General features: G+C 35.8%; 1 protein-coding gene across 1 annotated transcript in view; it reads right to left on the bottom strand.

Annotated features, from left to right (window-relative positions):
* The window catches only part of LOC141448492 (arylalkylamine N-acetyltransferase 1-like), a 201,644-nt gene that overhangs the window by 167,957 nt on the left and 12,408 nt on the right, over nucleotides 1-21,279 (bottom strand). The window contains exon 3 of the mRNA XM_074116871.1: nucleotides 13,680-13,706. Coding sequence (XP_073972972.1) covers nucleotides 13,680-13,706 — 27 coding nt within the window. The remainder of the gene's footprint in view (nucleotides 1-13,679; nucleotides 13,707-21,279) is intronic.

Genomic DNA, 21,279 nt, shown 5'->3' with positions numbered 1-21,279 from the left:
TAATTTAGTAGTTGGACGTAAAGCTCACCTGAAAAAAAAGGCATTACTTTAATTACTTTACTTTAAATTGGCATTATTCTTTACTTCCTTTTGGATTAATGAATCGGTCACCAAAAACAATGAACTATACTTCTAAGATGGGTTACATGACTTCTTCTAATTTTGCCATTACAGCCCTTGTAGGGCCGTGGTCTCCTCAAATTTCCAACTGAAATATTGAGAAGTATAAAGGTTTTGTTGGGTAGATTTGTCGGCCTTACGCCCAACCCGATGATACAATGGAGGATCTTAGATTTTAAAGGATTAACACCCTTTGCCGAAGCTATCTCCAAGGGAAGGTAGCCCTTGGTTATGTACAGTATGCGCCTGTTGGTGTGCTTGTTTTCGTGCGTTTGAGATGGACAAATTAATTAGCAACCGGATGTTTTAAGGTGAAGAACAAACTGAAATAAAAGTACTCTAAAGTTTCTTTTGGTGTTTTTTCACTTTTCCCAATAGTTTTCACTGAATTTGCCGTCATCCTCAGAAGATTCAGGTGAAAAGAAACTTACGGATTATGGAAACAAACTTTTGCTTTCTAAAAGATTGTTTGTATGGTTTGCATATAATTTAGGCACTCTGAAGAAACGACGTAAACTTCAATTTTTTGTGCTTCAGCATTTTCCCGGACCTCGTAGCCTCGAAAGAAGTAAAGAATAATAATAATAAGTTGCGTTAATCAGTTAAAACGGAAGTGAAGGCATTTTATGTCTCAAAGTTTTAGCGAATCCGAGCTGACGGTGTTAAATGTAGCGTATAGAAAGCCGGAAGTAGTACGTTGCATGCAGCGTTTTAAGTTTCTGCTTGCGTTTGGAATCAAAGCTTTGCCCACAAGTCTAAGATTTTTTGATTTAGTGGGAGCAGCAAGAAAGCATAAAACTCTCCATTATTGCTCTGAGAGCGGACTTCGTAAGTTGATGTTCTGCTTCAGAATTATTTTCATTATTGGAGAAAATTTTAATGGAAAATATTGTTATTTGTTTTTCTTTGATAAGAAAACCAACTTTTGAAGGGAGCAAAATAAAATTAAAAAGCTTTTGAAGGAAAGATATGTGATGAAGAAGAAGCAGAAGAAGAAAGACTTTCTTTTTTAAGGCAAGAAACGCTAGCAAAGCAGGCAAGACTTACCGCTCGATTGCCCCCTCTTAATGACTAGTCCCTACTGCTGCGCCTCCAACACATACTAGGAAGGAAACCTCCCCTCTCTCTCTCTAGAGAACCCCACCGCCAGGATAGACTACCATGCAAGGGGGCGGCAAGCGGCGGAGGGGGACTCTGCCGTTCGTGGTAACGATCTAACTTTTTGTCGTTAAAGGCTAGGGCCGGCACGTTTGTGGCTTGGTGTGTTTGGTAGAGGCGGTAAGAGCCTCTACTACCAGCTCACTGCCAGCAACAGCCGACCTTGGAGGCGGCGGCAGCAGCAGCCGCTTTGTTTCGTTATCTGTGTTTCATTCTCCACTGGCTTTGCTCATTGCCTAACATCGCTGCTACTATTCATTCAACTGGTGTAACGTCACCCCTCCAAAACAACCAATCCTCCAGACAGGACAATAAACACAAATTTCTCTTCATAGCTTGACGTTAACGTTTCTGTATAGTGTGCATTCGATTGAGGTTTCAGTTCGTTTTAATAAATCGATAATTAAATCGAAAAACAACTTTGTTATTTACAAATTACACTATTTAACTTAGAATAGTAAAAGAACATATCAAGTTTTTACTAAAATTCAGGACAACGTCTTCTAAGTCCTAAAAAAAAAAAATGGCTAAGGATGTTACTTCTCGGGGAGGAAAAACCAAGGCCTGTGAGCTTTACTCAGGAGTCGCTCTCCGGAATTAAGAGTCTGATTAAACGGACGGGTCTGGAGGGTGAGCGCTAATGTTGGGGAGCCACAATAGACCCAAAGGGGTCGCAGTGGCGTAGGCCTTGAGGTCGCCCTAATCTAATCTAATCTAAGTCCTAAAAATCTAATTTTTCTAATCTAACTTTTTCTGAATCTCAAGGTTCTAACTCACAAATTTTCTCCAAACAAAACTATTACTAACAATATGTTAAAAAGCATGAAAACCTTTTCTTTAGACTTGTTGAATTTTCCTTTAATTTGAAAATACATTTTTGTAATATATTTTACGAATAATATAATGGTTTTTCCCAAGATCGAATGATTCTAAAACTTACTGAATTCCCCCATAATACGGCGACATATATATCGCCTTACCTTAGCAAGTAACATATTTTTTGTGGGTAAGGGGTCATTGTGGTATAAAAAAGTATGAAATTGTTGATAAACTTGCAAAGGAAGCCACCAATATTGGGGGAAATGGCTAACTATAAATTACCACACACCGATATCAAGTGCATAATTGCAAAAGCAGCACTACAAAAATGGCATGACAGATTACAGTAATGGTAATAAAGAAAGATTCTATAAAACTATGGCAGATCAGTTACCTAGACAACCATGGTTTAAGGGAACTGTCACTAATAAATGGGTTGTTACGAAAATAAGCAGGCTGAGAGCGAACCACGCGGTGTGCGGATCGTATCTTCACAGAATCAACAAATGGTCCTCTCTCCTCTTTGCGTAGACTGCAATGAGGAGGAGGATTTCAAACATTTAATGAAATTTCCACGTTATGTATAGTAGAAAGGAATCGAATGTTTGACGACTTATACAGGTATTTAGATGCACCATTTCGCTACGAAGACATAATATTCTCCACCAACATCTATGTGCTTAAATCTGTAGCAGAGCTAGCAATGAAATATGAATGTATTTAAAAGTTATAGCCGATTAGAATGAATGCAAGAAAATGATTAGAGAAGGATTACGTGATTTTAATTTCGGTTAAGCTATAAGGATGGCAGGAATATAGAGTAATGATCCATCCATTAGTTGTAAGTTTGTATGTATAAAGAAGAGGGATGAATGTGTGAACCGAATGTATTTATAAGTAAGAATGGAGAGTGAGTGATATTCTAGAGATAAGCACCTAGACGATGCTGGCTGTATGGCGGAAGGCAATGCCAAAAAAAAGGCAAAAAAAAATCCTGTTTAAATCGATACCTATAAATTTAATAGCATCTCAGCAGATCAGAATAGCAAGAGAAGGAAATAATCTAAACACAATTATGAAGAATATCTAATTATAAGATTCTAAAATTATAATTTGATAGTACGTCATAAGTTGATTGCTATTCAATCGTGTTACTGCTTTTAAAGGAGAGAGTGTATTGAATTGAAAATTGGATTTTACATGATCGACTAATTGGTACCATCGTTTAGAATTTGCATACAATACATTGAAGTTTGTACATCGATTCATCTTGAATAATTACCAACATATCGTATTTGGACTTTAAGAGATGGACTTCTTGGATAATATAGCTTTTTTTACTTTGATAAAGGGAGGAAGTCCTCCTTTCGTGTTGGGAAAAACCCGAAAGATTTCACATTTTCTAGAAAGAATGGAAAATGTTTGTGTATTTTTTTTTTTACGAAAGTGGATGTAGGACCAGGATTAAGGAGTAAGGATTTATACTAGGGAGGAGCAGAAGAACGTAGAGATTGCAATGGAATTGTTGGTTGACTGAAGGAGACAGTGACGCGAGTAGGATGAAGTGAAGCCTGATGATGCCAGTACACTCTATGTTATCACGGCTTGACTGTGCAGAGATAGGAAGAGTAGAGATAACGCGAGAGATGGAGATAGAGAGAGTGAGAGAGAATGTCAGAGGTGACGTTCCGCTAGTAAGAGAAGAGTTCTTGGGATAAAACTTTTTGATAGTAAATCGATAGAAAGAAGATTGTGATGTACAGATGGCGTGACGTCACTTCCTAAAACTTGATTCCCTTTTTATTCTATTGAGAGGTTTTTTTCTCCCTAAAATCAGTGCCATTAGCGTAACCATACATTTTTGATAATAGTTGTTCTCTGAATGGGAGAGTATTCACAGAAAAATGGCAGTGAATCTAGTTCGTTTTATTTATAAATGAATAATAATCGAGCAGAAGTTCACAAAAAGTAAAAATAAAGTAATGCTTATTTTTTCAGGCGAGCTTTAAGTCCAACTACCAAATTAAGTAAGCGGAGGCGACTAGCAAACATACGTTACTATAAATTTCTCATATTAACCACAATAAAATCCAAGGCCTAGACACTGGGGAATCGAATCCACTAACCAACAATACATCGTAGCATTGCGGGCCTAGTCTCTTAACCGCCTAACATACTTTACTGCAAATTTCTCATATTAACCATTAAATAAAATTCAAGGCCTAGACACAGGGGAATCGAATCCACTAAACCAACAATACATCTTAGCATTGCGGGTCTAGTCTCTTAACCGCCTAACATACTTTACTGCAAATTTCTCATATTAACCATTAAATAAAATTCAAGGCCTAGACACAGGGGAATCGAATCCACTAACCAACAATACATCTTAGCATTGCGGGTCTAGTCTCTTAACCGGCTAACATACTTTACTATAAATTTCTTTTATTAACCACATCAAATAAAATCCAAGACCTAGACTGGGAATCGAACCCACTAACCAGCAATACGTCTTAGCTTTGCGGCTCTTAAACGCTCGGCTAACGTGAAGCCTTAGAGCAAAAGTAATAAGTCCTTAAGTGTTGACACATCTTATTTAATAACAATTACTGTTATTAAACTGATATTAATTGGTCTTCTCAGTACCAATAACCTCCTTTTTAATTTTAGGAAAGAATTAACAAAGAACTGGGTACAATATAAAGAGACTGTGGTGAGTAAAGCCTATACTACAACTCAGTGGAATCTGAAAGGGTATGTATCCTCCAGTAACACCTGGGTGGTATGGATCCACTAGCACCTAGTTTATATCTGAATTTTCGTAGTTGAAGGAATAGGAGCTAAGGATTTCCCATTAAGCCGACAAATCCTTTCACCCAAAATAGGCTAACTCTATTTTTTATTTCTAGGACATTGAATTTGCTCACCCACTTTTGGTAGCTAATGAGACATAACTAAGCTCAGCACTTTAATGGTACCTGTATTACCGGAAAAGGTATACTATTTTTTCTAGTTATGACATTTTCTTTCGAAGTTGAACTAGGCCCACCGCCTATTGCGTCAAGATGCTGAAAATTTTACCCATAACCTCCAAATCCATGGACGTGACACCTAATCCAAGCACCCTTCTGGGTCTTAGGTGCAAGACAAATTTTTAAAAAAGTTAAGTAGGGCTAAGTTAACTTTCTTAATCTTAAATTTCATTTGGCTTAAGTTTATTAAATTTACATTTATCAAAAATGTAATTTCAATGTAAAATGTAAAATTTCCCTTGAAAATGTAAACTCAAATGAAATAAAAATTGATACAAATTACATATTTATCACACTTTATGTACACATCATTACCGCTATGTAAACGCGCCGATATGTTTATTTAAGAGCTTATGTTGCTAGCATAGTCCCTTTGATCGAAAGGCAAGTCAAATAAGGGTATCCTTTACTCAGTTTGAAACTAAAGGGCCGTTGGTGTTTTAGCCTAGTTAAACTCACTGCAGATATCCACTGTCCACTAACTCATCCCCATCCCACTAGCTCTAATATTTACTCAATACTTAGCTTATGTAAACCATTCGCTTTGTAAAATGTAAAAGTATTTAAAGTGTGTTGTTTCCCTTTATAATTGCGCTCTGAAAATATTATTAATATTATTGTATAAATTATTATTATAATTATTAGTTTAAATTTGTTGAATCTAGTTTTAGGTTAAAACAAAAATAGTTTCAAAGATCATTCCATCTTAAAAAGTAAAGTCAAAGGAACGCTGTAAGATAAGATCATTTACTGGCCAAAAACTGAATAAATATTGAACAAATTAGATCAGAATGTAGGAAGGTTTCTCTTAGGTTATAAAACAGATGCCTAAAATTGTATATAACCTTTATAAGATTACATTAGTAACTCATAATTTTAAGTTTATTTTTTTAATTAATTTAATAATCTACTAATTTTTTGAAAAATGTATTTATTTTGCAATTATATCCAAAGCAACAAAGATGAGAGATAAAGACAGCGCAAATACACCTGCACTTATATAAGTATATGTACATAACTACACAGACACATGCATGTGCGCCAAGTAATAGAGTGGAGTGAACGACGACCATCCTGTGATGGTAGCCGATAGTTCGCCAAAGAGATTGGCAAGCTTACACAGCAACCATCCTAGGTGGTCGGCGTTATTATGTTGAGATGATCGCCACCGGCACTCTAGTCTGCGATGTGGATTTAGAAGGAAGTGTTGTTGTAGACATGTTGTGTAGATTAGAGGGTTGTAATGACTTTTCTAGATTTGTAGTGGAGTTTTGTGTACCGAGATTGGGGCTATTTCTAGTAACGAGAAGAATATTTAGATCAGAGTGAATTGTGTGATTGGAGACGTAGAAGGAAGCGTTAACTATTGTTCTTAGAATTTTAGCACAAAACGGATATATTCGATAAAAACTCGATGACAACCCACAAATACAACTCGGGAAGAGAGAGAGACCAATTGGTAACCATTCTGGTTGGACAGAGGAGCACCAAACGGATATATTCGATAAAAAAACTCGATATTGAATTTTTAATACGATAGTAAAACACACTGTTACCCAGAAAATAACTATACTCGAATTTAGAAATGTTTTCGAAACTGAATCGCCCATTGACTTGTAACGATTTTCTTTAAACTCACAAATATTAATGCCATTAAAAACATTTATGCATTTCCCAAAACATTAAATTTATATCACGAAATATACTTTCAGGGAGAGCTCTATGAGATCAATAAGTGAAAAGCGTAATTTTCCAGCAATTTAACATTGATTGATTTTTCGTCCATCAAAGTATTGTCAAAACATGTTCAACTGAAATGTCCATCAATGAAACATCAACTCAACTCCACCACTCCATTGAGTCAGTCAGTTTTGTATCAAAATAATTTTAGACATTGATTTTGGTCTAGAGTACGAAATTGTTCAATAACCCGTTCATACACATTAATGGTGTACAATTAAGTGGGGGGTGGGGCCGGGGGCCTTTATTATGTCATTTCAATGGCCGTCGCCGCCCATCCCTTTAGACAGTTTACCTTTTAATGCTCAGTTTATTATTAATAGCGTAGCCAATTTAATGAATGAAACCAAGAGTCCTTCCAGCTTTTGTGAGAGGAGTGGTGGTGGTGGTGGGGGGTTTGTATTGGTAGTGGTGGGAACACAAGTTTTAGGAGCTCAGGTTCTAGTTAGGGCCAAGACCAGTCCCTAGCGACCCTCTTTTCCACCATTGGCCGAGAGGTAAGGAACAAATCTCATTAGGCTCGTTAAATATTAAAGGGACTGGGCAGAGAGAAGTAGTAGACAGTGCTGCCATCTGTTGCCTGCTACGCGGAAAGAGGGGGGGAAGCCTTCAACTCCCAGGGCTCGCCCTAAATTCGCCCTGTCTTCATTTAGTTCCTAGCTAAATTAAATTCCCAACTTTATATTATATCCACCGCCGTAATTTTCCTAGAAAATTTATACACAAACTATGTGGGAGCAAACACCCAAAACTGATAACATCAGGGGGTCCCTGTTTTTTTGAATATGGATGATATCTAAGAATGATGTTTACTTCCTCCTAATTCGGACAATACACCAACATGTTGCCTTCCGGTCACAGTGAGAGAGAGGAGGAAACCAATTGGTAAAAACAACTTTCAACACTCCGAAGGGCAGAAAACGGATATTTCCAGTAAAAACGCGACATTGAATTTTTTCGACATGATCACAATTTATCTTACACAGAAAATATAAAGATCAAGTGGAAAAATCAACAATATCATTTACTATTAAAGAAAAATCAATTTTCCCTCGATACAGATCAACAAGTTAATTAAAGTTTTGCTGCTGTGTGAAGGAACTTGTTTTTCCTCTGTTCTAACTAGTTATTGGGGGGAGTTAGACGAAGACAGAGACATAAAAGCGGATGATAGGGGAGATAAAGTGGGAGAAGCAGAGAGAGACAGAGAGAGAGAGAATAGGATGGAAAAAGGGATCCGATCGTGGATGAAATTGTTGGCAAGAGTATAATAGAACTTGTAGGGAAAAACTCTTTGTACTCAAATGTTATTGGGCTCTAAATTTTCCGTGTTAACAATAAAAGTTTCTCATTTTCCCCAGTGGATTAGAAAAAGTAGCCGTAAAACTCTTCAGTTCGAGATTGTAAGTTCGAGAGAGAGAGAGAGAGGTGAGAGATAAATAGAATAGGAGAAAGACGAAGAGAGTATGGTGGCATCAACTGGAGAAAGATGACCTTAAAGATGGCGCCGAAAATTCAACTTACTTTTCTTACTCTTTCCCCCATAGTGCTTATTTGTGGAAAACTCGTTTGTAAAGTTCAGGTACTAACGACTTATCAAGGGAATACAACAGAGCTTTACTTTGGAAGTGATTTCATTAAAATGGAAACGTGTGAACCTATAATATTGACAGCTAGTTAGGAAAATAGAACAGCCAGAATATACACTTTTCCCTGAAAAAAAGGACTCTGAAACAGCCAAATAGTTGAAATAGTGATTTCAATGGAAAAATTTAAAAAAAAAAGAACTACTTTAGAAAAGTATTTTGGATCTCTCTCTTCTCTCTGAGAAAGATGATGGTCAATTTTCATCATCAAAATGAAGCCCAAATAAAAGTTTTTCCAAAGAGTGGAAACACTGAAATATTCAAGGATAGTGCCAGAAAATTGACAATTCAGGAATCCTGAAGGTTACATATTACAAGGCAACGGTAAACCAATCACTGTAATTTGTAACATCAATTTCTTCCCAAATATGTTCAACATCCGAGAGGTGACTGGAGCCTGGAACTTTTTTCCGGGACAGTTTTCCCTCCGTTAGAGACAACACTGTCCATCGCTGGTCACAATGAGCTGTAAGTGAGCTCATTATTATCATTCTCTCTCATTTTGGGAAGAAGTTAAACAATTTTAGGGACTTTAATGCTCTCCTAAAAGAGAACAATAATAGTATTAAAACTGTCCGGTAGGACAGTTGTATAAGGGTTGACCATCAAAAACTGCACGAAAAAGCGTAACGTTGAAAAACACCCAACTTTGACAATTTTTTTCTATTTTTCTATAAAAGATAAAATTCCCAAATTTTCTTTAAATCTTACTCCAAACCCTCCTTCATAACTGTAATTTTTTTGCAACCACCCAGATCTAATAGGTTTCGAGAAAAAAGTTGCCGAAAATGAGCAAAAACCGCTTTTTCAAAAAATGTTCTTGTTCTTGTTCTTCTTCTTCTTGTTCTTGTTGTTCTTGTTGTTCTTGTTGTTACCTTTTTTGTAAACAACGTAGCGCCTAAACGCGTGAACCGATTTTCATGAATGAGGTGTCATTCGATTCGGAATTTTATGTAGATGTGCCTTTTGGGGGTCTCGACCCTGTACATCGTATGGGAGAGGAGTTAGCCCCCTTTATGTAAGGCCCCCTCCAAAATTATTATTACTAATTACTCTGTAAATCTTGGCCCGATTTTGATAAAATTTGGTAGGATGATAGGGTTAGGGCTCCCCTACGTAACATTAAAGCGGCGATCAGCTCTTACACTTGTTAAGGGGAAGTATAGGAATCGTTTCAAATTATCGACACGTGAACCGATTTTCATGAATGAAATGTCATTCGAATCGAAATTTTGTACAGATTTGCACTTTAAAAGTCTCGACGCCGTGCCTCATAAGGAGGGGAGTTTGCCCCACCCAAATAAGGCCCTTTCTAAAACTATTATTACCAATATTTCTATAACGCTTAGTCCGATTTTGATAAAATTCAGCTCGAATAAGTGGTTAAAGCTCCTCTACATTGCTGATCCTCTTGCACCTACTAAGAGGAAGTACTGCAATCGTTTAAATTATCAATGAGTGAACCGATTTAAATCAATGAATTGTCGTTCGATTAAAAAATCTTTGCCTCTTTGCCTAGAAGTTCTGCAATCGCAGTTTATTTTTCTTACTCCTCTTAAAAGGAAGTAATGAAATCGCAGTTTAATTTTGCTATTCACGCACAAATACCTTCCTATGTTATTCAAAACGCTTTTTCAAGAAAAGTTGTTACTGAGGATGGTTTGGGGGACCTTAACGATAATCATTCTTTAAAAAGATCTCTCTAGTGGTAGTTACGGTTCCGACTTACCATCTTATCAGGTTATAATGATAGAATTGCTTATTCCAAATTTAAAAAAATCTGTAAAGCAGATATGTAACTTTGTAAAATAGACAAAAAGGAAAATCTATCCAAAAGGTACAAAAATCTCTTTAACAAAAACTTACAGTTTAAAATGTTAAGTATAAGGGTTGATTAAACGCCAAAAGGTACACAAATCAGCAAGCACCCAAAATTTCATTAATTCTTCATTAATATTTAAGTAATTTTACTGCATTAATATTCATTAATATTTTTTAGAATTTATTAGATGTCACAGACCCTTATGCTGGCCACTTCATTTATAATATTTTTTTGTTATAATTATGATAAATCACACATATGTACATGCATGTTAAAGTAGAAAAAGACAAAGTTAGAGTAGGCTACTGTCTTGAATTCGTCTTACCGAAATATTCGAGAGCACAAATAACACACAGTTATAACAAGTAGATTATTCAACAACAATTATTGATTTCTCTATTTTAATTTAATTTTACTTATAGTAAAATACTGGAATAATTAGCTGTCCTAAAAATATACATATCTTATTTACTTTATTTTACATATTACATTTTTTTTTATAAAAAAAAGTTTTGAATTTTTTAGCCTCATAATTTTTTTTTATTTTTTATAACGTTTTTCTTTTTAACCTGTAATTAATAGTTTGATTATTATAGATAACTAGATATTACAGTCAATCTACAGTGCTACTTGAACAAATATTTTGTAGACGAAAATGGCCAGCATAAGGGTCTGTGACATCTAATAAATTCTAAAAAATATTAATGAATATTAATGCAGTAAAATTACTTAAATATTAATGAAGAATTAATGAAATTTTGGGTGCTTGCTGATTTGTGTACCTTTTGGCGTTTAATCAACCCTTATACTTAACATTTTAAACTGTAAGTTTTTGTTAAAGATATACTAGGGGTCGGCAACCCGCGGCTCGCGAGCCGCATGCGGCTCTTTTATCCAAATTGTGTGGCTTTTCAGCCTGTCCAAAATAAATTGTATATTTCAATTTTTTTGAAACAAATGAAAAAGAATTTTAAATGTGATAGGTTTGAAATTGAATAGAATCATTTTAAAATACAGGTACAGTACGTAATTATAAAAGACTGCAGCCATTTTCACTCAAAAACAGGTTTAGTTATTATTTATTCGTTTATTTACTTTGCAATATGTGAAAATAAATATATAAAATTGTCAAAGTTGGGTGTTTTTCAACGTTGCGCTTTTTCGTGCAGTTTTTGATGATCAACCCTTTCACCACTGTCCTACCGGACAGTTTTAAAACATTTAAATATTACTGAACATCATAAAATAATAATTTATGAATACAAATGATCTACAGAGTTTGTTTACACTAACATCCTTGCAGCTCTTGGTAAAATTTATTAAAATTATTTTAGGAGAAATGGCTCTCTATTTGAAATAGGTTGCCAACCCCTGGTATAGACCAAGTCTTAATAAACTAACCGACAAACAAATCCAATCCCTGACTTATACCACTTCGAAGAAATTATAGAAGAGAAGGATTGAATCAAACCCTGCAGATTGAATGCCCTATAGTCACTGCAGAATATCTTATGGGTTCTTATGAGTATTATAAGTCATGTTTTTCTGAGTCAGAGGAATTTTTTTTTTTTTTATAGCAATGAAAAATATGAATACAAAATATTTTCAAGAGAAGTAGGAGTTTTCTTTGAAAATTTTCGAAAGAATGATCAACATACCATCAAAAGGTCATTATTAAAAATGGTATTAAACGCAAGAAATTTAAAAGGGACTTATTTTTGGAAATATGAAAGAATTTAGTGGGAGTAAAAAAAAACAAAAAACAAAGTTTATTAAGTATAGTAGCGTTTCAAGTATCTGGGGATCCCCAGTCGAAAATGGTTCGAGACTAGAGGCAGACAGAAGAGTAAAAGAAAGGTAGAACGGTTTTAGGGTTGCTCATTACAGGGCACTGTAGCAGAAATATTTCAATGAGCTGTTAGCGTATTAATATACCGGCACCCTGAAAGAGGAAGACTTCTGGCCGCCGAAATGGACTACTGCTGGAAAAGACCTGCAGGGAAATACTAGAATAGACAAAGGTAAGAAGAACGTGGACCATTAGAAATTCGGCTGCAGGTAAATGGAAAAGCCATTGGAATGGTTTGGACACGTTCTTTGGAAGGATGAATACCAAATAACCAAGACAGTTTTTGACTGGAAGATTGAAAAAGGGGAAAGAGGAAGGCCCAGGACAAGTTGGGGTAAGTAGGCTCACAGAAACGGGCGCTCAAGATAGGAGTAGATGGAGAAGTCAGATTGGGTCGGTCCAGAGAAACTACATAATACGTGGAGTACTGTGAAAAAACAAACAATACTTTTTGGAAAAACTATTAAGGAAGTACGATCACATATCAGCACCACGTTTTGGAATACTAACAGGAAATAGTAAAAATTACTTTAATAAAAACTGTAATTTAAAAATGACATGAACAGAATTCTTGTGTTGAATAAAGTTAAACTATGTAAGTGTCACCTCAAATTATGAACACAGTAAAACACAATCTTATACTATGTGTATCACCCTACCCTCCATATTCCAGACAAGATGAACATCTTGTAAACCATAACAGCAAAAATAGGGGATCTATATCACAAAACTGAGACAATCTCTTGCCTTTCTCATCATGGATGTAAATTAACTGAAGTGAGGAAGTGACGTAGAGTCTGGTTAAGTTGACTGGTATGTGAATCTGCGCTCCGGAAACAAGAACTTACTGGATGCTCCTATCTACATAACTTGTGATATCTTCTTCTTCTTCTTTCTTCGTAAATTGCAAATATAAACCAGCTTTATTATTTTTACGATCTTCTACAGCTTCTAATTTTGTAGTTCTCTTATCTAGTATAACAACAAATTAAAGATGATGGACCATTTTTATCTTAAAAAAAACTTCGCTTGAAGTGAAGAATAAATTTTCACGGCTTCCTTTATACTGCAATTCTTATAAATTGTGATACATTCTCTTTAGGCTTGGAATTTTTTTATTAAATTGCCAAAATTCTAGGAGGAGGCCATTCGCAAAATAACGATAGTAATGTGACAGTTCCCTGTCATCTCATCATCTTTAGAAGAGATCCTAGAACTTTTAGCTACCCTCAGAGAGTAAGAAAGAGAGTTTTTCAAGTGGGCATTACGTCCAACTACCAATGTCGTGGAAGGAGGCGTCTAGCGAACACACTTTACTATAAATTTCTCATATTAACCATTAAATCAAATCCCTACCTCTCCCCCGTAATAACCAATTTCATCTTATCGCTCATTTAAGTCAGCATAACGCGACTGACTTTATTCTTAAAGAACAAGCAGTTAAAAGTTAAATTTAAGAATTAGTTGAAAGAAAAAAATAAAAGTGGACTTACCAGGAGCTGAGCTGACAAAGTTAACCTCTGCAACAAAAAAGAGAAACTTGTTTAAAGTATATGCTTTATACAAATGATTACAAATTAGGTGTCGTCGACGGAGGCGACTAGCAAACATACTTTACTGCAAATTTCTCATATTAACCATTAAATAAAATCCAAGGTCTAGACAGGGGGAATCGAACCAACTAAACCAACAATACATCTTAGCATTGCGGGTCTAGTCTCTTAACCGCCTAACATACTTTACTGCAAATTTCTCATATTAATCATTAAATAAAATCCAAGGTCTAGACAGGGGGAATCGAACCCACTAAACCAACAATACATCTTAGCATTGCGGGTCTAGTCTTCAACCGCCTAACATAGTTTAATATAAATTTCTTTTATTAAAACCATTAAATAAAATCCAAGGCCTAGACATCAGGAATCGAACCCAGTAAACCAACAATACATATTAGCTTTGCGGGTTTAGTCTCTTAAACCCCCTTTTGTCAATAGGCAGTCGTAAATTAAATAGAGTAAAAAAATACTATAAATTTCTCATATTAACCATTAAATAAAATCCAAGGCCTATAGACCGGGAATCGAACCAAGTACCACAAATACATATTAGCTTTGCAGGTCTCGCCTCTAACAGCTCGGGTACCAGACCCTCAGAGTGGAAGGAACCTACATTCTAGTTTGGTTTGGATAAGAAGACACTGTGCGCTTTAAAGCCAACAAAATGGTAGACATTGGTTTTTCTTGAGAATGCGAGATTAAGAAAGCAAAAAAGCAAAAACTTTAACAAAAACTGAAAAATTTCCTGTAAAATAGTATTTCCGGTTGAACGACTTTGATCTCGCTAATTTCTAACAATGAGAACGGTAAATACGGAGATGAAAATTTGAGCTTCCGGCGGTTGTTTGAGTTAGCATGATCAAATACAAACTAACGTACGTACAAAACCAACACTCATAGACCACTTTCTGAAACAAAGACCAATAAAAAAAATACTTTTGTCTTCTCAGAAGCCCCACTTCCTGTAAAAACTTGATGACGAACTTGTGGCACGATTAAAGTACTTCCTTCTAACCAGAAGCAAGAGAATGTAAAAAAAAAAAAAAATATTTATTTTACTCAATTTTCTTTAACAGATTCGAAGAGCACCCGCCCCAAATCAATTGCATTGTGAATGGAACAATGTTGTTTGGAAGAGAGATACTCGTATTGTGTGCCAGTGTTATATGCAAGTGTATACGTGTGTATGTTCTCGTAGTAACGGTGTTAGTTCCTGATGGTGGTGGGAGATCCATATTGATCAAACGGCTCGAAGCGTAATTCACTCAAATATGCAAATCTCTTAACGATCAGTCCCTTTCGCCCTATAATAATACACACTACCAATGCATAGAACAATGCGCGCTACCAATAGTTTTGTACGTAGGTTTTGTTCTGTTATTATTATACGATACGTTTTATTTCTCAAGGAAGTAAAGTGTCTTAACATTCAAGGATGTAGACTGTTTCGTGGTGTTCAGTTCTTGAACTTTCAGTTAAGTTTGAAGATTATTCGTTTGTTTTTTGGCCAATCATTTGACGCTGTCGGCAACCGGAATAGGAAATAATAAAGAGGAAACAAGTACGTCGAATATTGAATATTGAACGTTAGAATAAATCAGGAAAATAAATTTACTATCCTGGGAGTATTACCCCTTAGTTAGAATAAATATATGTACAGTTTGGGGGGACCCTACTGTTTGGCTTGTATTTTAGATATTTATGTACAAAAAATAAGTAAATATTCACAAAAATAAGAATTAAAATTAAGGAAATAAACGAATTTAATTATTATTTCGGAGGAAGCTGGGTAGAAAGGAGATAAATGAACAGAAGGGATTTAAAGATACTAGGAGAATGGCAGACAGATGAAGGTAAGGAGTCCCAGAAAGAGGTAGCGCGTATTGGGAAGGATTTGTGAAAGGATAAAGTACGGTGTGATGGGAATATAGACATCAGAGGAGACGAGATCTAGTACTACGAGAATGGATCGAGGATTCGGAACTTGAAGAATTGGAAAATATAAGATGGTCTTTGAGATCGGATAACTTGAAAAAGGAATGAAGCCCCAAAAAAATTCTGGCGGCGGTAGACAAGGGGAAAAGCCACTTCAACTCATCGTAGGAGTGTCTCTGGGAATGCTGGCAATAAATCTCGTATGAAGCAGTTCATGAGGTGCTTAAACTTAGCTTCGAGATCAGCAGAAAGATCGCCATAAGAACTAGGCAACCATATTGGAAATAGGGGAAAAAACAAGAGAGAAAACTAGGAGTTGCCGGGTCTTAATTGGGAAAAAGGTGTTAGGGAACTATTGTACTACTTCAGGATGTGGATGGAGCGGCGAGAGATTTGGTAAACATGGTTTTGCCAGGAGAGGTTTTGGTCAAAAGTGATTGGTGCTCTTGCTTCCGTTATTTCTAATTTTTCTAACGCATTTACCATGTTACTTTATTCTGTAAGGCGGAAGACCTAAAATACTTCCTCGTGGTACTCTGAGTACCATAGAAGATTTGTAGAGGAGAATAAATTGGCGGTAGGTAAAATGATACTTGTGAATTTTTAAATTTTAAAGTATTATTTTTAGGAATATATATTATAAAACATGTGCATGATATTTTAAATAGCTAGTTTAACCCTATAGGGTTTTTAGACCCTTAGTACCGGTATATATAGTATATAGAGAGATAGAGCAGAGTCTGAAAAGTGATTGCTCAGACCTATTTCTCATCACAATTCATGTCTCGACCTGTTCAGGCTCGTTAGCAAACACTGAGCCTCTTCACAGCGTACACGTGAGCACATACAAACCCAGGCTCGAAGATACTGTTTACTATGTCAGTCTATAACAGCCGTATCCTTCACACTCTTCACGGGCAACTATCTTTCTTCTTCTTCTTCGTCAGATCTTCTTCCATGGGTTATATATATAGTCCTGGAAGCACTGCAGCAAGCACCAAGCGAGCGTCCCTCCTCCTCCCCTGGCTAGAGGCGTCTCCACTGAATACTGATCACTTTTGGCTGGTAATAGTGTTCCCCATTTTTACACACTCAGACGCTTTCCTTCCTTTTTTTTCCTCTTTTCCTTCCCACTGGAACCCTCTACCTTCCTTCATTTCTTGCAGTGGAAGAAGCGGTTTTTTTTCTTTTCCTCTTCAGAAAACTTTATGAATCTTCCTTGTTCAATTTTCTTTTCTTCTATCAGTTGAGCATTACTGTCTTTTCTAACTCCTAAGTCCCCCCCGGAGGGCAGTTTTATTTCTTGTTATATAAATAAATGGTCCGTTTCATTTCTTCATCATAGAATGAAGTAACAACCTCCATATTTCTTTTACTTTTTTTGTTTCCTGATGTACTTCCGGTGCTTCAATCAATCAGAATTCGGATTACCATTAAAAATTATTCAAAAATCATGTTCTTATATTTTAATGTTTGATCTAAAAAAATAAAAATAATTCAAAGCAGCAACACCCCCCAGAATTAGGTAAATTCAGAACCCATGAGGGTCTGATCCTCTAAGTAATCTATTTTTAAAAGGGTTTCGAACTTAAATATCTACTTTTATTAGCCATTGCCTGACACATACTCGTATAAACATCATTTAAACAGAATTGCAGGATGAGAAAATGGAAAATTTATTATTTTTATTATATTTATTACTTGTTACAACTATCAGTTTTACAAGAGAGAGTTGGGACTTCACAAAATATAGTAAAAATATAATATACATCACGAAAAATAAAAAAAAATTACACCTCTAAAAAACAAACAACCAATAGTGCAGCACAATGTATAAGAAGGATATCCTCTGGACACATCATTTGAAAAATTTAACTAACTCACAAATTTTTATATTGACTATTCATTCATAATAAAGGATCTCAACTTCAATGAACCCCAACACATAATACGATATGGTGATGGATGACAGAAGAGTGAAGGTGCGTGAGATTGCTAGTGCTGTGGGCATCTCGAATGAACGGGTACATAATATTTTGCATCAACATTTGGACATGACAAAGCTATCCGCAAGATGGGTGCCGCGATTGCTCACGGTTGACCAAAAACGAAATCGTGTGAAGTGTTGCAAGGACGGTTTGCAGCTGTTCCAGAAGAATCTGCAGGACTTTAAGCGTCGTTTCGTCACTGTGGATGAAACATGGATACATCACTACACTTCTGAGACCAAAGAACAATCTAAACAATGGGTTACCAAGGGGGAATCTGCGCCAAAAAAGGCGAAGACCGTTCCTTCGGCCGGAAAGATTATGGCGACTCTCTTTTGGGATTCGCAAGGAATAATCCTCATCGACTATCTGGAAAAGGGTAAAACTATTTCAGGTGCATATTATTCATCGTTATTGGACCGTTTGAAAACCGAGCTGCAAGAAAAACGCCCACGATTGGCCCACAAAAAAGTCCTTTTTTATCACGACAACGCACCAGCTCACACCTCAGCAGTTGTGGTCGCAAAATTAATGGAAATAGGGTTCCAACTCGTTTCACATCCCCCCTATTCTCCAGACTTGGCTCCCTCGGACTACTATTTGTTCCCCAATATGAAGAAATGGCTGGCGGGAAAAAGATTTTATTCAAACGAGGAGGTGATTGCAGAAACGAATGGCTATTTTTCAGACTTGGACAAATCCTATTATTCGGAAGGGATCAACAAACTAGAGCAGCGTTGGACGATGTGTATAAGCCTAAAAGGAGACTATGTTGAAAAATAAAAAAGGTTTACCCCAAAAAATTAAGTAGTTTTTATTTTTGCACGGACTTTTCAAACGACCCTCGTAAACAATGTCATTGATCTTGTCTGTACTGTCAAATACAAACAAACTTACAATATCGAGGTTCATTGAAGGAAAATATTTCAGTATGGTACTGCTCGCGTAGAGGTCCAGTAGAAGGGCAGTAGAAAAAGAAATGTTCCATATTTTCCATTTCATGTCTATTGCACAAACTGCACAACACGCCGCCATCCAAACTGCACTTATTACCTTTATAGAGTATCCTTACTACATGAGAGAGACGAAGTTGAGCTATAATTCTAATTTTTGTAATTGATAAATTTGCTTTTAAATAAGTCTCTCCATCGCCCCCAACAGACTGTACTTCTATAAATGTTACTGTAGCGGAAATTCATTACATTTTCAACCGCTAGACTGTACCAGTAGTTCGTCCATTTCTCAGTTAAATCTTAAATAACAGAAAATGGAAAAATAAAATAAAAAACAATGCAGGAAAAAGCACCAACGTCAATTTTTCCTTACGTCACGGGACTCTAAGAAATAAGAAATGCGGATAATCAATGACGCCTAATGTGTGAATAAATTTAGAACGTAAAGAACCCGGAAATACTGTTTACGCGAAAATTACCAATCAATAGGTCTGGTCTGTTTGTACATGAATGAAAAACGAAAAATTGTAGTCATCCAAAATTTCTTTTAGATTAAGATGCTAGAAGAGGACTCTATAGCGGTTGATAGAGTCTTTTCCAAGATTAGACTGAAACCTTTCTTCTTCTTCGCTACAGGAAATAGTCCTATGCAGAGCACGCTTCTTTACTATTCTTCTTTTTACCTTGATCTTGATCCCAATGGAAGGCCTACCTCTCCTTCATCGTTCCAGGATAGCCCCAGATCTCTGCTCTTTGAAATTCCTTCCTATTCTCCATTCCTCTATTTCATAACTCAATCACCTCATTACATTTCCTACTACACTTAATAATTCCTTTCAGGCAGGTCCATCAGTCTAATTCACAGGTTGTTTTCGTCGTATTCCAGCATCAAATGTTTTTTTTTCCTGTGGGTTTTCCCCCCCCCTAGAAACCGCTCATCTTCCTGCATAAGAGTCCAGGTTTTGCTACCTCAAATGACGATCATTCTTAGCATATGCTCTTATACATTCTCACCTTGGCTTCCTTAGACAATTGACGAAAAGCACAGAGCAATCTACCAGTAGTACTTCTTTGCGGCTACTGTACGATCTTTTGTAACTACAGATATTTCACTTTTCTTCCTCTAATGTGATAAAACAGATCCAAGGTATTTTTAAAGAGATTGAATCACTTCAAAAATTGTGGATATCCGATTGAGCAGCTTTCTAGATTTCTCCTTTTGTAGTTTATAAGAGTTTAATCTTGGTTTCATTCGCCTTGGCTCTTCATTTGCTGGTATCAATAGCGTACTCTTAAAAAAAACCATCATCCACGACTGAGGATGATGATGATGAAGCAATGTTGATTAAAATGTAAGCTGATCTCTGTTGCTTCAAGCAACAGATCATCTAAAGATTTGACAATGTGTTTTCAATTGATTATGAAACTAATATTTTTATTATATAAAACAAATCAAAGCTAAAATAATTATACTTTCGAGATTAACAATCGATTTATTAAGTCAATCATAATGTTCTGTCTTTCTTTCTCTTCTTCTTTCTTTGCTTTATAAAGAAATCAGTCAGTTCTGGCGCCTGTTTTTCTGTGATAAGCAAATTTAATGCCTCCATAAACGAGAGCGCAAATACTTTATCTCTCTTTCTCTCTCAGTTTTTTCATTCTTTATTTTCTCATCCCCTCCTTCCTGTGAGGCCGAACAGAAGGAGAAAGACAATATTCTGAAAATTGCTTTCATACAAAGAGAAACCTGGGATAATGAAAAGTAAAAGACACTCTCTACTCCTTGTATATCTATATATAGCTGGCAGTGTCGCCCCTTCTATTTTTTACGCTTCCGTTACAATCGTTAATAATCGAACATTAATATCAATAAATTTTAAATTACGTTCAATAAGAGTCTCTTCATTTTTTTTTTTAATCGAAAGACAAAGGATCACTTTTATTAAAGAAAAATGGAATTCTTATTAAAAATTAAGATCGATAAAGTCAATTTCCCTACGGTCGTGCAGAAATCCACTTTTATTGTAGTTATGAGTTCATAGTTTCAATAATAATATTATTTAAGACTAGTTGGGTCATATCCCCGATGAACACCCGTAGACTACATGCATGTAGCACTTGATGTTACCAGCGTGTCTAAATTTATCTACAATGCTACTGAAAAATTTGTAACTTCCTGTACATATAGTCCCTACCCGGATGTAAGACGTATTGTACCGTAGACTATAGCTTAGGTTCTCTTAATTATAAAAAATGCAAGCATAAAAGATTTAAGCACATCTTGCTTTAATTAACTGTATGTAGTAAGGTTTTTATAAAAGTTTTTTTGCCTTAGTTTTAAGTTCGACTTATTAACATCCATGTAGTATTAACATCCATTAAAGTTGTGGAGAGTATATAGGCCCTCCAGCCTGAAACCTCCTTTTGTACATTTATTTGTACATATATTTTTAAATTGTAAATACACTATTCAAATTCAAAAAATATTATTTATATTATTACAACATGAGCAATGTTTGAATGTTAACTCCTAAGATGGTAGGATTTTAAAATCCGATCTTCCGGATAACTCCTAAGGAGGGAAGGGATTAGCATATTGGATTCCCACGCGGAGGTCCCGATTTCGAATCCAGCTGCTGACCCTTAGATTTTCTCTTCCAA

The sequence above is a fragment of the Rhodnius prolixus genome, unplaced genomic scaffold (genome assembly GCF_049639745.1).
Source record: "Rhodnius prolixus isolate KJV_2025 unplaced genomic scaffold, Rpr scaffold_2, whole genome shotgun sequence".
Classification (NCBI taxonomy): Eukaryota; Metazoa; Arthropoda; class Insecta; order Hemiptera; family Reduviidae; genus Rhodnius; species Rhodnius prolixus.
This window is presented reverse-complemented; position numbering and strand designations above follow the sequence as displayed.